The sequence below is a fragment of the Macrobrachium nipponense genome, chromosome 36 (assembly GCF_015104395.2).
Source record: "Macrobrachium nipponense isolate FS-2020 chromosome 36, ASM1510439v2, whole genome shotgun sequence".
NCBI lineage: Eukaryota > Metazoa > Arthropoda > Malacostraca > Decapoda > Palaemonidae > Macrobrachium > Macrobrachium nipponense.
In genome coordinates this window covers 52,297,481-52,316,029 of record NC_087220.1, presented here as the reverse complement: position 1 = coordinate 52,316,029, position 18,549 = coordinate 52,297,481, and the positions used below count along the sequence as shown (strand labels likewise).

The 18,549-nt window shown below is 40.9% G+C and overlaps 1 protein-coding gene across 1 annotated transcript in view; it reads right to left on the bottom strand.

Moving 5' to 3' along the window:
* The window catches only part of LOC135203446 (vesicle-associated membrane protein-associated protein B-like), a 32,431-nt gene extending 16,302 nt beyond the window's left edge, over nt 1-16,129 (bottom strand). The window contains exon 1 of the mRNA XM_064233172.1: nt 15,854-16,129. Coding sequence (XP_064089242.1) covers nt 15,854-16,129 — 276 coding nt within the window. The remainder of the gene's footprint in view (nt 1-15,853) is intronic.
* Between the last annotated feature and the right edge of the window lie 2,420 nt (nt 16,130-18,549).

Below are 18,549 nucleotides of genomic sequence, written 5' to 3'. Positions count from 1 at the left end.
CTCGTTTGGACAGTGGACTGGCGGAGAGGACAGTGACAGCAGCAGCTTACGATCGTCGTCTCTTAACTTTATGCCTGGGTTGGGCCTTGCCAGCTACCTATTCTACGAAGAAATAGGTCCGTAATTTTTAGCATAAAGAGACTCTCAAGCTGGTATATTTAAGCGAAACAGAAAACGCTAAATATATAGATGCGTTTGTGTCGTCATAACACTACCATACAACGGTAAAAGATAAATCGGAAACTCCTGGAAGGCTGCAGGGAGTAACGATTAAATGTCCTTAAATTAATAGACAATAGACCTCTCGGTTGCCATCCGAAGAGGTAACTACAGCAAGCGTATATGACTTGAACCAACCAGTAGTAAAATAACGCAAGGCAAAATATGATATTATATTGCAATAAAGTTTTTTCATACTTACCTGGCAGGGGGACATAATAATACTATAGCTGAATTCGGAAATACAGCTACATACATATCTGACAGGCAAGTTTCATAAACAAAAACTCAAGAGAATTGAAGCGGACAGCTCAAGCTCTTAGGTTATTGGACATAAGCGTTCATTGACGTAGTCTACAAGTCTATTTCTTGTACGAGTCTGCGAATGATGAATGAGAGCTCTTCCGAATCTTGTCAATAAGAGGTTATCCGCTTACGCAATATAAAGTTAATGAGAAGTTTGTCAATGAGAACTAACCCATTTACGGGACAAAGAGATAATTTGTCAATGAGGGGATACCCACTTACTTGACAAAACGATAGTATATTGTCAATGGGGGAAATTCACTGAATTGACAAAACGTAATCCAGCCAGGAAGTCGAGCATTTTATTTTCGATTTTCGTTCCGTCTCAAACGAGGAAGGGGCAAGAATCCTGTTAAGAGACGGCTTACGACAGGTAGAACGACGATGTTCAATTCGGCAGCGTAGTCCCGACTAGGAACTAAACAAAAATCTATCATCTGAAAAGCCCTTTTCAGATGGGCTAAAAAGCTTGCAAAATTATCCTGGGAAGAGGAAGAAACTCTCCAACCAGCTTCCTCTCCCGTATCAAATTTATTGGCAGTATGGCAAAGGAAGTCCTGTCTTGCGCTTTCCTCCTTTTGACGAGTGCCTTTGCAAGAATCCTACTGAACGTTGCCGAGAGTCCTGACGTGCAGGACGTCGAGCTTTTACATAACCCATAGCTGCCTTACCGCAAAGTCTTGACTGCGGTAGAGCAAAAGATATCTTTCCTTGAGCTTTCCATAACTCCATCCAATCCTGGACTTTACGAAAAGCAATATTACTGACAGAGACCTCTATAATTCACGAAACCCGTGGTCTTGCTGGGTTTCGAAAACAAAGTTGCCTTTTCACTTTAAGCTTCCTCGAAGCACTGCTTACTTCACATTCTTCGCAGGCGATGTAGAAGGGATCACCGAAGTTAGTAGGTAAAAAATCTTTAGGCCCAAATCAGCTTGAAGACTTCAACAGAAACGTTCAGCCAGGCGACACACCTGGCGTGCGCTGGCGCGCTGCGCTCGGCGTCCACTGGCTAGCAGCGAGCACTCTCGGCGCGCCGCTCGCGCTCGGTATCCACTGGCGTGCGCTCGGCCTCGGCGTCTACTGGTGCGCGCCTGGCGTCCATCCGAACGTCCCGTCCAAGCCGAGCGTCAAAAAAAAAAAAAAAAGCGTGCAGAAAAGCGTCACGCTCCTGACAGGCGTCAATGCAAGCGAAACTGCCTTCAGGGAAGAGCATTTGACATCTCGGAGAGAAAACCGACTGCACAAAGCAGTCTCAGGTGAAGGGTTGATCGTGTGAGAATACACGGGGCGAGGGAACGCCTTCTTATTCTCACAGCAACAAAGCTAGGACGTCCGCGCTCCAAAAGCGTCCTGCTAATATGACTTGCTTTCCCTTTTCTCGTGGAAAGACGTACACAAGTTCAGGCGACTGTTCGCCTTCTTACTTCTCACTGCAACGCATGACGAGAGAGAGAGAGAGGACGTGAAACGTCCTCTTCTATAAAGCTTCTATTTAGAGGGCGCGAGTCCTTCCGAAAGCTCCAAACCCTGCGCAGGGAGGACGCTTCGGAGGACGAGAAGCAATCCTTCAGGATTCGTGGCACAACTTTGGCAGCCTGGGAGTAACTTCAGGTCTGCCGAAGGCACGTCAGATCGGTGGGAGTTCCTCGTAACCCTCCTTCGGCTTTCGACATGCTCTCTCCCTGTTCCTGGGAGTCAAGCAGAGGTCCCGGCCTAGAGGCGAAATAGGCCGATCTGACGCACCCTCCACTACACAAGGGGCACTGTCACTGCACTTAGCCACTTCACTTTTGCTCTCCAAAGCCAGCACTTTCGATTCTAAGTTACGAATCGATAGAGTATCAGAGAAAGGTCAATACCCTCTACAGAAACTGTTTAGGGCCCGAAGGCAACATTACAGGGTTAGGAGTAACAACTACAGAAGTAGCACTCTTCACCACAATGATAGGAGAGCGAGCACCTTAGATTCCAAGATACAGATGGAATCTATAACGTAAAGGCATTACCTCACGAGACATATTTATAGCCCGTAGGCCATACTACAGGGTTAGGCAAAATAAAGTCTACAGGTAGGTTAGCCTACCCTGACTTTGTTTACTGATTAATTGCGTACATACGAATCATACGTCTTTCTTACGGAATTAGACAAAGTCTCACACTCCTTACATGACAAATCTCAACAAAGAAGCAAGACACATAGCCCTCGTGCATATCGAGTGCGGAACTACCGAAGCTTTCGGTAGCCACACCCTATCTTAGCAGACAACACCCTCTGAAACTAGCCTAACTAGATTCAGATATACAAAAATGAATCATATTCAAAACAATTTAAGATAGCGTATGCCTAGCCACAAATCCAAGTCAATAAATCAAAAGACAATTAGGATATTTAGCGGCCATGAAGTTTCCAAAATCCTAAGACGGAGGTACTGAAAACAGGTGTTTCCAGCACCGGCGACAGAAAAATTATGCATAGAAAATGGGAATGGTTCCTGATACCCGCCTCCCAGCGGCGGGAATGGGTACTAACCACCTGGCCGACCACTGTGTGTGCCGGAAGTTTTTGAATTTCTGTCGGACTTCAGAAAATACAGCTATATATATATCTGACAGGTAAGTTTCATGAACAAAGTGTGATTTAACCAGTATCTAATAATGCTTTTGCCTCTTCCAAAAAGTTTTGTAGTCTGCACATAGTTTCAGCAGCCACATCTAAAACTGTAAATTTAGTGGCATACTTTCTTAACACTTTTCTCTCCATTGCAGGAGGGCTAAGTATTTATTTATTTTATGCTTTATTTATGGCAGTCACCATTAAAAATTGAAGTCAACAGCTCTAAATAATATCGGCAAACAGCTGTTTCTTGACAAGATTGTTTATGTCAGTACTTGCTGTGGTTCATTCGTGTCTTATTGCAGTAGTAAGTAGTTGTTAATTACAAGATACAGTAATGAATTTTTAGAAAAGTCATAAGTTGGTACACCTGATTTTATGTATGGAGATTCATATTTAACCTAATGAACTTTTGCTTCCAGGCTACTATTTATTAGTTAAAAGCTAACTCAGATATAATAGCCTATGCATTATCAGTGGTATCTACTGAAACTGAGATAGGCATAGAAAGCCTAGCCTAGTGTAATATAGTACCGCAAATAAGAATCACACTATGCACGATGAATACTGTATGATGAAATCATGTTTCTGGACTAAATTTCAATGATTGCACGATATACGAGTTTGGATGATATGTGAGTATACAGGCAGTCCCCGGCTTACGATGTTACGCTTTTCAATTATTTTCATCAGAAATTATTTTCAGGTTTACGACACTAGTCTGGCAGAAGAAATATGACTTCAAAAATGCCAAATAATCAATATTTGAATGTTTCTTTGATGAAAAATACAATACAAATGCAGTTCACATAGTTTTAAAAAAACCCAAAGCATTAAAAGTAGGGTTTTCTTAGGATTTTCGACGATTTTCTGGCTTACGACGCGTCTCAAGAACAGAAACCCCATCGTAAACTGGGGACTGCCCGTATATGTAAATTACAGTTTTTTTGTATGGTGTAATTTTTTTAGTTTCACACAATGTTTCCATTGGAAATAAACTGCGCTTTTATATTTATGGAGCAAGCTTCAGTTACGATAACCCTCGAAAAATCCAAATTGTGAAATGAGTAGCACCACCCTTGTGGCCACTTAATAACTAATGGTGGCGGATTCAAAATCATCCCAGTAATGGGAGTTCCCGGACCACGGAATGTCGCATTTAAGAAAGACTGTCAAAACATTTTAACAGACAACCATAGTAAAAGTTTGACAGTTACCACTTTGATTCAGTATCCAATACTATTTTCATTCCAAATGATTGGTCTTCTTTCTCTCCCAAACCAAAGCGAACAACGAACTACGTCTAAATTATTACAACAATTCTGTATTCTTCATTACAGTCGACCACCTTTCTGGATTCGCAGCTTCACATATTTACCGTTTTTTCTGTGGAACCTATACTATACACATCCTATTCATGGAATTTTTCAAGAAGATATATTCACTAATTACAGGCAGTCCCCAGTTTACGACGGTTTCTACGTACGACATTCCGAGGTTACAAAGCTTTTCAATTATATTCTGACATTCCGAGGCTACAGAGCCTTTCAATCATATTCCGAGGTTACAGAGCCTTTCAATTATATTCATCAGAAATTATTTCAGGTTTACGATGCATGTTCCAGGTTACAACGCTGATCTGACAGAAGAAATACAGTAAACTCTCGTTATCCACATGTTTTATGATCGCGAATTTGGTACAAGGCAATAACAGTAAATTGAATTATAAATTTCATTAACACAAAAAATCGCTGAACAACGAGTCTATGAATTTTTTTATCGTGAAAAATTGCTGAACAGCGCGGTTCAAAACCCGAAAAATTGCACTCAAAACTTCATGTGTATGTTGTTAAAATGCCTGGTAGTTCCAATAATGCTCTGCACATTTTGTTTATGAATTATCCTGCCGAATTATTAAATATTACACTTAAGTGAGGTCAAATTACAATCACCTAACTTCTTTACCTCCATATCTTCATGCATCTTCAAGTTAAATAAGTTCAAAAAGTTTAAGAGAATGATGAAAGTATTGTTTTAACGTTATACCTGTTGCATAAATGTGCACAGCCATAAACAACCAAATGAGAAACAATTTTTTTTGCCAAGTACAACCGAATCCGATCACAACATCCGTTTTGCTTGTATTTCAACCATCATATGATAGTAAACAATCACCGTAATTGTTTTTATAAAATGTTATGTCGAATAGGACTAATGCAATTTCATGTAATGACTTTGCTTGCTGTGAGATCATCAAAGCAAGATACTGTTAAATTCAAACTGCAAGTTGTAGCTGAAGCTGATAAAATAATAATCAGGATTGGATAAAACTCCCAAACTTTGATATGAATTCAATCACAGCCGTACATAAGAGAAAATTATTTTAATCAAAACTACTGGGCATGATTCAAAGAGCACATTTCACTGTTGTTTACACATCGATTAAAGATAAATAACATAAAGCTCGTTTCACAATGAAAAAGAGTGAAAATAACGAACGGAATTGGTGGATTTTTAACGAAAAAATCATTAGTTCACAATGAGACGTATTGGTCAAATTTCGGCTTAAAAACACGTTGCATAACGAAAAATGACTTTGTTCCATATAAGTAAAGTATCTAGATATTCATTTATGCTAACTAGGAGCAAGAACATTCGCTGAGAATAGAGTTGAATATGGCAAAATAAACTCTTATTCACTAACTAGCCAATTTCCAAAACAAAACATTGCCCGCTATGTTAACATTTGATAATACAATATGAGGATACTTACAATATTACTGAATAGAGCGAAGTAATGTATAACTTTAAAAAACTTCATGGAAAAGATGCATATTTAATACGTTTGCATCTTATAATTATACGTAGCTATCAGCAAGCCTGACACCGTTCAATTATGCCGAAGTCAGAACGAATCTGATTCTCGTTTCTTATTCACGTTTCTTATTCAATTTCTTTTTTTACTGAATTATTATACGATCTGATTCTCGTTTCGTATTCACTTTCTTTCTGTACTGAATTATCATACATCAGAATGCATTAAACCTACAAAATTAGCCAATAACAATTGAGTATACAGTATGCTAAGCTACTGTATTGCATTTGATTGTAGGCTAGGCTACTGTATATGCATTTGATTATCAAGTGTAAGCAAGGCCAACTTTTTAAATTTATTCAATTTCTCTTTATACTGAATTATCATTAGTCAATATACATTGAACTGCGAGAATTAACCGATATCAATTTTTACTATACCATATATGCATAGACTAACTATATTGTGTAGTGTAGGCTAGGTATATATGTGAAGATGGTACTAATTACCCTAGTGTATGCTAGGCTATATTCGAAATACAATTTTTTCAACAAAAGATGGGTTTTTTGGAATCTAACCCCATCATAAGTAGGAGATAGGAGAATACCGGTACATATTTATTTCAAGTTCAGTACAGTGCATTTAGGTAAGTGTATAAATAAAACTTTGGCATTAGGTCTATATTACACTGGATTACCATTAATTCTTACGGGAAATACGTGTTTCATAACCGCAATTTTGATATCCATGACCATTTTCGGAAACTAATTAGGTGCATATAACGAGAGTTGACTGTATCTCCAAAAAGGCAAAATAATCAAAATTTATTTTTATGAAAAATGCAATAAAATACAGTTTACATAGTTTTTAATACACCCAACAAATTAACCCCTTCAGCACTGGACGTACACATGTACGTCTTTTACGGTACAGTAATAAAAGACCGGGACGTACGCGTGTACGTCTTTCATCCCTCCTCGAAAAGCAAAGCGTTTTCTTTAGCTTGGATGGTTTCCAGACACAGTATTGTGTACGAGAGAGGTGCTGAAGCTCCACCCACAATTCATTCTAACCAATGAGCGTCCGATGGACGTCGTGACGTCATTTTCATATGGGATATTAGGAGGGGTACTGGCCAACATATACCAGTGCGCCTCAGGCTATTATCTGAGAAGGATGAATACAATTTTGTCCGTAAACCATGTAGATTTGAATTCCAAATCTTTTTCCCCTTTTGATTGCAGTTATTTTATGTTTTTTTTTTTTCAGTATCATGTCAGATGATAGTGTTTCAGAGTCAGGGTCTGAGTACCTGCCAAATCTATCAGATGATGATTATAGTGATAATTTTTTAGAGGTTGACAGTGACAACGAGTGTTTGGAAGACATTGAACCTCTTGTCGATGAAGGCTGGCAGTTCATAACTGATCCATCTTGTGACTTGCGCCCAGACCCACCCCCCCCTGATTCACGGAGGGTGGCAATGGGATTCCTGCTTATACACCAGATTTCATCTGCTTACGTGATGCATTTTTTTTCCTTTTTTGTGGTGATGTAATTGACAAATTGTGTGAATGGATGAATGCTCGGGCAGAGTAGTACTTTCATTCAACAGGAAAGCGTAAGGTGAAAGGACTTCTATGGAGGCCTGTTACTTGTGATGAGATGTTTTTTTTATAGCTTGCTGATGATAATGGGGGTGAATAAACTGCCCCATATGTATATACGTATTGGTCACGAGATGCTGTTGCTTTTTTATTATTATTATTATTATTATTATTACTATTATTACTGTTTTATTATTATTATTATTATTACCAGCTGCCTAAACATTCATTGATGTATATGCTGTTTCTGTATGAAACCTAGGAATAACTGTTTCAGTAAGAAAACTAGTACTGCTATTACCACTACTACTATTTTACTACTACTTTACTACTTTTTCTGCTACTTTATTTCTATTACTTTACTGCTATTTCTACTACTTTATAACAGTTCCTACTTCTGCAATTACTTTTTCTACTAAATATTCCTATTTTTTCCGATATTCTTACTATATTTTTTGTAATTTTTTGACAATGGGGTAAAAAATATTCATTGATATCCATACACACAATGTTTTCACATAAGAATATGAAGGAAAAATATGAATAACATAAAATTTAGTGGAGCAAGTAATGATTGATACTCGCGGTGTCGACAGGGGGTCTCATGCGGTATGCAAGCATTAGCAGCAATGTAGCAGGCCAGTGGCGAAGGGGTTTAAAGGTTAGGTTTTTCCTAGGTTTTTTTTATGATTTTCGACGTGTCTCAAGAAAGACCCCCATCGTAAACCATGGACTGCTTGTTCTGTAAACTTTCTACGTTTGAGAGAACATTAAATCTTAAAATTAAACCCCTAAAAATTGAGTGTGTCTTATACTACCATTCTAAAAATCAAACCTTGAATCTTAAGTGATGTTTAGAGGCAGGGTAGCCTCGGCTTTGGTGTAATAAACCCTACGATAAAATATTTGTATTACGATATAAACTGATAACAATAAAACCAGTTTTTACCTTATAAACTATTGGCATATTTGAGAAATATTTCCATACGAACGAAATCAACTTTTATCCATGAAAGCCCAGCTGAGAAAATGTAAACAGTTATGGTTGCAGGTTGCACTCACGGTAACCTTTATCTTTCGGTACCTTTTCAGAATTTTAACGGTAGTGTAATTTAGGATAATAGTAATTTAGGATAATAGTAATTTAGGATAATAGTAATTTTTCATTAAAAATTTGTTATCATTTAAGTGGTAACACAATTTTGGATTACATTCAAGTGTTTAAAAACGATTCAATCATACGAACGATAACTGTGTACATTATCATACATTAGTCTAGACTAAACTTTTCCTCTCCTTTTTATCCCATCTCCTAGTTTAGTAAGTTTAAAAAAGTAAAAGAGAATGATAAAAGTATTGTTAGTAACACTATACGTACTCACTGCGTACAGCCATAAACAACCGAACAAGAAACATCTGTTTTGCTATAAACAACCTAATCGGATAACAGTTGTATTGCTTACATTTCAACTGTCATGCGGTAGTATATAATTACTGTCTTTATGTTAAAAGAATTACCCTGCTAAATTTAAGCAGCTAATTGTAGCTGAAGCTGAGAAAACAAGTGTCCAAACTGCTAATGACTTTAAATTATCATGCATCAGCAACATGGATGAAACTCGCCCCCAACTTTGATAAGCCATCAAACTCAAAATTGGAGAGAAAAACTACTGGGCAAGAAAGAACAAAATTTTACAATTGTTTTGACATGTATAGCAGATGGGACGAACCTTTCCCTACTGGACATGAAAAGACACATTTCACTGTTGTTTTAACATATATAGCCGATGGGATGAACCTTTCCCCCTTGGTTAGCTTTAAAAGGAAATTGATGCCTAAACAAAATTTCCCAAATGGTATCAGTCCACATTCATGAAAAACTAAACAGTGCAAATGGTGCATGATTGTATTTTATGATACAATACATAGTAATATGAGAATACCGTACATAACTTTTCAAAAGATCCATGGAAAAGATGCAAGTTTCTTATGTGAATATTATGTACATACTCTAATTTTATACCTCGTGTATTTTGCAATTCTGTTAAAATTAGCTTTAAGATTAGACCTTCCAGTCGCTTGATACGTGAGTACTTCACATACTATATACAGCGACCAAAAGTTAGCCTACACACACGTTTTGTAATTAAGAAGTTGTCTTATACTATAGATAAGAGATAAATTCATGAAAATTTGCCTTAATTTTTGACGTGTCCTTATTTAAAAGGTCGTCTCCCACAGACGAAAATATACGATATTCCAGGGGGGTGTTGCTCTGTCCCTGCGAATCCCAGGGATTGACTTTATGTATATAAAGATCATATTTTTTATTCCTTCACTCTTTTTGGATACTCTAGAAAATAATAAGAGGCAGTCCCCAGGTTATGACGGGGGTTCCATTCTTGAGACGCGTTGTAAGCCGAAAATCGCCGTAAGCCAGAACATCGTCAAAAATCTTAAGAAAACCTTACTTTTAATGCTTTGGGTGCATTAAAAACTATGTTAACTGCATTCTTATTGCATTTTTCAACAAAGAAACCTTCAAAATATTGATTTTGCATTTTTGGAGTCATATTTCTTCTGCCAGATCAGCGTTGTAGGCGTCGTAACCCTGGAAATAATGTCTGATAAATATAATAAAAAAAAGCATTGTAACCTCGGAATGTTGTAAGCCGACTGCTTGTATAGATATACATACAGTGGTACCTCCCTTGTCGAACGTTTATGTCAAACTTTCCGTTTTTCGAACAAAAATTTTTTTTGTATAGTTTGTCGAACAAATGCTCGTATTTTGAACTGTTTGAATATCTAGTTTATACTAGTATTCGACAGCCAACTGCGTCTTACAAGTTAAACTTTGTTTTTTTTCATTTACAATACATAGTTTGACCAAAAACAATATTCGACAAAATAAATAAAAGATTAAAGCATATAATATAAAATATAGCTTTCAATATAACATTTAGCATAAAAGATGTATAAAATCGTACGTAACCACGGTGACATCATGCCCAGCCGACTTGAGACTGAACAAGGGAGCATTGATATGTTGAGGAGAGCATGAGAAGAGTGAGTTTAAAAATTACTGTATGTATGTAAAAGCAATAACAATTCACATAAAATGGGATATCCCGATGAATTTAACAATTGATAAAATAAGAAAAACGAAATGCAATACATGAAAAATAAAAATAAAAATGTTATTGTTATGATACAATAAAGTTTGTTCATACTTACCTGGCAGATATATATATAGCTGTATTCTCCGACGTCCGACAGAATTTCAAAAAACTCCCGGCACACGCAGTGGGCGGCCAGGTGGTTAGTACCCATTCCCGCCGCTGGGAGGCGGATATCAGGAATCATTCCATTTTCTATTCAGATTTTTCATACCACGGTCCCCTGAGGGAGGTGGGTGGGTACTTAATTATATATATCTGCCAGGTAAGTATGAACAAACTTTATTGTATCATAACAATAACATTTTGTTCATGAAACTTACCTGTCAGAGATATATATAGCTGAATCCCACCATTGGAGGTGGGAAGGGACAGAATAGAAGGATTTAGGAAACACCTCAAGTGCAGATGATTGACATCTTGATTCCTTACCTGTTAGCATAGCTGACTTCTTGATTACTGTCATCGAAGTCTGCTTTTGCTTTACTAGAGTTGCCAACAAGGTAGTGACCTGTGTAGTTGGTGCGCTCTAGATGATCTGTCAAACGGGGGGCGTGACCACAATGTGACTAGACCATATTGACCATACTGTGAGGGCAACGAAGCTAAAAAACCACCACCTGACCTAACCTATCGAAGTTAGTCCCATAACTTCTAGGCTAAAGAAAGGGAAGGCGCCTCAAGCAACCAACCCTTCAACCATAAACCAACACCAAAATTAAAAAGCACACCTACCCCTTTTCTATAGGGTAGTATTTGTGCTGCTCCCTGCCCCCAACACCATTTCTGCGGATATGTATGGTCCAAGCGACTCGCAGTTCTCATATGCCGTCTTCACATCCCGCAGGTAATGTGAAGCAAACACAGAGTTGCTTCGCCAAAAAGTAGCGCTAATGATATCATTAAGTGCCATATTCTTTCGAAATTTGCCATTGAAGTCGCAAACCGCTCTCACTTATGGGCTTTTATTTTCAAAGCTTCATATCACCATCCGAGCAGGACGCATGGGCCTCCGTGATGGTGTTTCGCAAAAAGAATGCCAGTGCATTCTTCGACATAGGAAAGTCGGGTCTCTTAACAGAACACCATAAGTTCTCCGAAGGACCCGACAATCTTTGGTCTTTTGCATGTAAAATTTGAGAGCCCTGACAGGGCACAGGACTCTCTCTGGCTCTTGTCCGATGAACTCTGTTAACCCCTTGATTTCAAAGGTTTTTGGCCAGGGGTTAGATGGGTTCTCATTCTTCGCTAAGAAGTTAGGATCCAAGGAGCACACTGCACTGTGTCCTCTGAAACCCACATCTTTACTAATTGCTTGAATTTCACTAACTCTCTTTGCCGTAGCAAGAGCAGTTAGAAAAATCGCCTTTCTATAGTGTCCTCTCAATGAGGCAAGCATGCATAGGTTCAAAGGGAGCCGACATCAAGAATCTTAGAACTACATCAAGGTTCCATGATGGAACCTTTGGTTGTAGTACTTTGGTTGTCTCAAACATGACTCAAAAGATCGTGAAGATCTTTATCATTTGTCAGATCTAATCCTCTGTGGCGGAAGACAGCTGACAGCATGCTCTTATATCCTTTTATCGTGGGCACTGCTAATTTGTCCACATTTCTCAAATGCAGGAGAAACTCAGCGATTTGGTTCACAGAGGTCGTGGAGGAGGAAATACCTCTCTTCCTACACCATCTCCTGAAGACAGTCCACTTCGACTGATAAACTGCTCGAGAGGAAGCTCTTCTCGCATTGGCAATAGCCTCTGCCACTGATCTTGAAAAACCTCTCGCTCTGGCCAACTTCTTGATAGTCTGAACGCAGTCAGACTCAGAGCTGAGAGGTTTCCGTGGTACCTCTCGAAGTGGGGCTGTTTGAGAAGATCGACTCTCTCTGGCAGGGTTCTCGGAAGTCTACCGAAGAAGACATGACCTCCATGAACCAATCGCTTGAGGGCCAAAAGGGGGCGATCAGAGTCATTCTCGCTCCTTGGTCCCCCCCCGACGCCGCAAACTTCCTTGTTACCTCTCCTAAGAGTGTTTGAACGGGGGAAAGGCGTACACATCCATCCCCGTCCAGTCCCATAGGATGGCATCTACCGCTATTGCTTCCGGGTCGAGTACTGGAGAGCAATAAATCGGAAGCCTCTTCGTTTTCGAGGTTGCGAAGAGGTCGACTTAGCGGGCGTCCCCACAACTTCCATAGCGCTGAGACTTCTAGATTAGGTCCATTCTGTGGGAAGCATCTGATGTCGACGGCTTAAAAGATCCGCTCGCACATTTTGAATTCCTGAAATGAACCTTGTCAGGATCACTATGTTTCGAGCCTTCGCCCATAGAAGGATGTCTCTCGCTATCACGAACAGTGACCGAGAGTGTGTCCCCCCCTGCTTTTATGTAAGCGAGAGCCGTAATGTTGTCCGAGTTGATCTGGACAACTCGGCTCACCAATCGTTCTTCGAAGAACTGAAGGGCCAACCGAATAGCCTCCAATTCTTTTAAGTTTATGTGCCAGGACCTCTGTTCCCCTCTCCAGAGGCCTGACACTTCCTCCTTTCCTAGTGTTGCTCCCCAGCCCACCATGGAGGCGTCTGAGAACAACACTAGGTCGGGGCTCAAAAGCTTGAGGGACATCCCTTCCGAGAGTTTGGTCGGATCTTGCCACCACTTCAGATGATCCTTGACCGTTTTTTTGATATATCAAAGTCGAGTCTAGATTCTTGTCTTTCCCAGTTTTCTGCCATAAAAAACTGGAGTGGCCTGAGGTTCACCTCGCCCAGGGAAACCAAACTTCTCCAGCGAAGAAATGGTTCCCAGCAGACTCATCCATTCCTTCGCCGAGCATGTTTCTTTCCCTAAGAAGGCTAACACTTTCTCTAAGCATCTCTGCTGACGTTCCTTTGATGGAAAAGCTTGAAAAGCCGCTGAATCCATCTGAATCCCCAGATACACGATGGACTGCGTGGGGATCAGATGGGACTTTTCGTAATTTACTATAAGGCCCAGGGCCTTTGTCAGCTGTAATGTCGTCTGAAGGTCCTCCAGGCACCTTGACTTCGAAGGCGACTTGATTAGCCAGTCGTCCAGGTAGAGCGAGACTCTTATTTTCGATAGGTGAAGCCATTTCGCCACATTCCGCATGAGGAAAGTAAAAACCATCGGCGCCGTACTCAGACCGAAGCACAGAGCCCTGAACTGGAAGACCTGTCCTTTTAAGACGAACCTCAGGAACTTCCTTGATTGGGGATGGATCGGGACGTGGAAATAAGCGTCTTGAAGGTCCAATGACACCATCCAATCCCCTGGTCTCAAGGCTCCTAGCACAGACTGAGAAGTTTCCATCCTGAATTTTTCTTTCTTTACAAAAACGTTCAGTCTGCTGACGTCTAGGACAGGTCTCCATCCCCCAGACTGCTTCGGAACCAGGAATAACCTGTTGTAGAAGCCTGGGGAATCCAGCATCAGAACTTCCTCTACTGCCTTCTTTTCCAACATTTGATCTAGAAGGTCGAGTAAGGATCTGTTGCTTCTCCGACTGGTATGAGGGCGACAGGTCTATCGGCTTCGTGCTCAAAGGAGGCGTAGAGAGGAAAGGGATCTTGTATCCTCTCTCGATCACATCTAGGGTCCAGGTGTCCGCCCCTATCGTCCTCCATGCCTGACAAATAAGGTGAGTCTCGCACCTACAGGTGCCTGAAGGGCAGAAATGTCAATCTTTTCCCTTCTTGGTAGAAGAGATCTTACCTCTGAAGGACCCCCTTCCTCTCGAGGAACCTCTAGAGGAAGGTGCTCCACGAAAGGGAAACTTAAATTTCTTCTTGGGTGCTGGAGCTGTTGAAGTAGAAGCCTGAGGAGTAGGTCGTCTTGAAGATTGATCAAGAGGTCCCTTGTTGCTTTTTCTTGCAAATTTACCGACAGATCCTTAATCATGGACTGCGGAAACAAATGCGTAGAGAAGGGGGCGAATAATAACTCCGCCTTCTGAGCGGGAGAAACTGCTTTCGCCGTAAAGCTACAATAGAGAGCTCTCTTTTTAAGCAGACCTGTAGCAAAATGAGATGCTAACTCATCAGAGCCATCCCTCACTGCTCTATCCATACAAGCTAGTACACTCGAAAGCTCTTCTAGCGAAATTGAGTCTGACTCCTCGATTGTACATCCAGCGCCCCGAGGCACCAATCTAAAAAGTTAAACACCTCTAGCGTCTTATATAACCCCTTGAGGTGATGATCCGTCTCCGTCATTGTCCAGGAAACCTTAGCCGATGACAAATAAGATCTCCTTGGAGCGTCCACCAAATTGGCGAAATCTCCTTGAGAAGAGGACGGTGCCTTCAATCCTGCTTCTTCTCCTGTCTCGTACCAGATCCCGGCTCTCCCTTTCAGTCTAGATGGAGGAAGTGCAAACGAAGTCTTCCCTTTAACCTTCCTTGAATCCATCAATCCTGGACTCTCTTAAACGCTCTCTTCGCGGAGAGCGAAGTGGCCATCTTAACGAAGCCAGGGGCCTTCCTGGCCTTCGATGAAGCAAATTGTGAAGGTGGAGAGCAAGGACTTGGCGCTTGAAAATTATCTGGGAATAATTTCTTAAGTAAATCCGTCAACGTCTTATAGTTTGAAGACGCTGACGCATTTGGTTCGTCATCATCAGTAGGGCAGCGATCACTAGACGAATCCTTCTCTTGGTCATCAGCGCCTTTCAAAGATCGCGATGACTTCGACACTTTAACCTGAGAAACATCCTTGAAAGCGTCCCGATATGCAAGGTGCCGTGCGTTCTGAGAAACGTCCTGCAGAACGTCCTGATATGAAGAACGCCGTGCGTCCTGAAGAGCGTCATGATGTGAAGGACGCCGTGCGTCCTGTACAGCGTCCGCTTGAGCGTCTTGCTGAACGTCCTGATGTGTAGGACGCCGTGCGTCCTGAACAGCGTCAGTTGGAGCGTCTTGGCGAGCGATCCGCACGTCTTGAAAAGCGTCTTCTCGAGTCTGGTAAGCGCTTCGTTGTTCAAGACGCCGAGCGTGATCATCAACATGCAAAGCTTGACGTTCCGATCTTGATTCTTGAGCGTTCTCGGCCTTTTGACAAAGACGCTGGCCGCTTGTGCGACAACTCACTTCTCTGTCAAATTCGTCTCTCCTAGACGCCCTTTCATGAGGAACATAATCACGTTCTCTAATGCATCGGCTACTAGAAGTAGACTCAAAGGCCGAAAAAAGCGGAGTAGGAGCAGGGGGACTGCCTAGTTCTCTTAATAGGCAGCCACCTATCCTTCCTTCTATTTTACTAGTTTCTGCCTCCTTTCTCTCAAAAAAGGAGGCTAACTGTCTCTGCATTTCCCAAAGCATTTTCCTTGAAGGGGGAAAGGTTTCGATCATGAGAATGGCACTCATCCTGTGCGAGGAAGATGGCGAGGGGATGCCCTTTCCTTCAACTCAGGAACAAGCTTAGAGCGACTTGGACGCTCGAAAGAGTCCTCCCCTGATGAAGCCTTGTTCCTTTTCTGTGGCGGAAAAGCTTCAAAATCTTCAGGTGACGAATCTACATAACGATCAGAGGACGTGAAGCATCCTCTTCTCTGAAACCTCTCTTAAGAGGGCGACAAGAGCGACGGCCGCTTGTGCGACAACTTGCGCCCCTGCCGCTCTCCCCGGGTTGAGAGGTCTTCCGAGCGTCCCAAACCTCAACCTCGGCAGGAGAGGAAGTCTCGGAAGAAGAGAAGCACTCTTTAGTATTCGTGCCCGTGCACGAACACCGGCAGCCTGAGATTCGTCCTCAGTTTCTGCCGAAGGGACCGCAGAACCGGTCATCAGATCCCGTAACCCTCCTTCGGCTTTCGGCTTGCCCTCTCCCTAAGGCCTGGGAGTCCGGCAGGGGCCTAGGCCTAGAGGCATTATGGGACCGATCTGACACCCCTTCCACTACACTAGATGCACTAACACTTTTATCACAATTCACATTTGACTGTAGAGCAATCACTTTAGATTCTAAGGCACGAATCGACTCCATGATCGTAACTAATACGCTTCCTTCTGCAGACACTTCCTGATTGTTCGGAGGCAATACAACAGGATCTGGTTGAATTACATCTACAGGAGGATTTAATGGAGATACAATTCTACCTTGACTTCTACTCACAGAAGCGCTCCTAGAGGAAGACCTCCTGATTCTATCACGCTCAAGCTTTTTCACGTAAGAATCATATGCCTTCCATTCAATTTCAGTCAATTGCTCACACTCGATGCATCTATCATTCCACATCCATACATGACCACGACATTCGAGCACACTGAATGAGGGTCTACCGAAGCTTTCGGCAACCTCACCTTACATTCATGCACCTTACACACCCTGAAGCTAGCAGCGCTAGATCCAGACATCGTAATCAAAGAAAAGTCAAAGCCAAATTCAAATCAAATCCACTATCACGTATGCCAGCCAACAAGCCAAATCAAAACCAAAAGTCAATCAGAATACTCAAGTTAGCACAAGAAGTTTCAAAATCCTAGGCGGAGGTCTGTAAACAGTTGTTTACCCGACCGGCGACAGAGAAAAATCTGAATAGAAAATGGGAATGATTCCTGATATCCGCCTCCAGCGGCGGGAATGGGTACTAACCACCTGGCCGCCCACTGCGTGTGCCGGGAGTTTTGAAATTCTGTCGGACGTCGGAGAATACAGCTATATAATGATATCTGACAGGTAAGTTTCATGAACAAATATGAAAACAAACAAATGCAATACAGGAAAAATAAAAATAAAATATGAAAAATAAAAATAAAATATGAAAAACAAATGCAATACAGGAAAAAGAAAAAGAAATCGTAATTGAGGCACTGTTCGGTGCGCTGAGTGAGACTGTCTAGTTAATGAAAGAACAAAGCTTTTCACAATAGAATTTAGCACAAATGATTAACAAAATCATTCGTCTTGTCTTTAATATGTACGTAAAAGCAGTACCAATTCACATAAAAAGTAAAATAAATTTAACAATGATAAAATTTGAGTCAGTTTTCAGTGCACAGAGAGAGAGAGAGAGAGAGAGAGAGAGAGAGAGAGAGAGAGAGAGAGAGAGAGAGCAGAGAGAGAGACGAGAGAGAGAGAAGAGAGAGAATAGAGAGAGAGAGAGAGAGAGAGGAACAGCTCTGCTTCCCGCTGACTTAGCTGATCTGGGATGATTATTCGCCCATTTCTTTCACTTACACTAGATTTTCCCAAGTCACTTTTATTTTTGTTACGGTAAAATACCAATCTAGTGACAAATGCTTGTTATGATATTTTACTACTGTAAAAGTAACTCAACTCTGTGATAAACAAACTGCGCTGCTTTCAGCTTCTGCATGCCTTCGATTGTTGTTGAAACGGCTTCCTCGTGAAAAGTTATTTTATCTCTCTTTCCTTTTCTTGCATTCTTGACTTATTACTTATTTGTTTGCAAAATCCTCAAGTTTGTTTTAAAAGTCTGCCCTTTGTCCACTGTAAGGTTATGTATTGTGACATAATTAATGTAGGTTATGTATTGTGACATAATTAATGTAAACTCACTCACTCTCTTCCTTTGATTGTCTTTGTACCTAATATGTGAATAAAATTGATTTTATCAACCTTTGCATACTGCAACCAATTTGGATTGTTCAAAGGATTCCTGTCTCTCCTCCCTCCATCCTGCAGCCAGCCGGCACCATTTTTACCAAACAGTTTGTAATTAGTACACAGAAAAAATAAACTTTAGGCAATTTTACTTCATATAACATGATATTGTTATGATACAATAAAGTTTGTTCATACTTACCTGGCAGATATATATATAGCT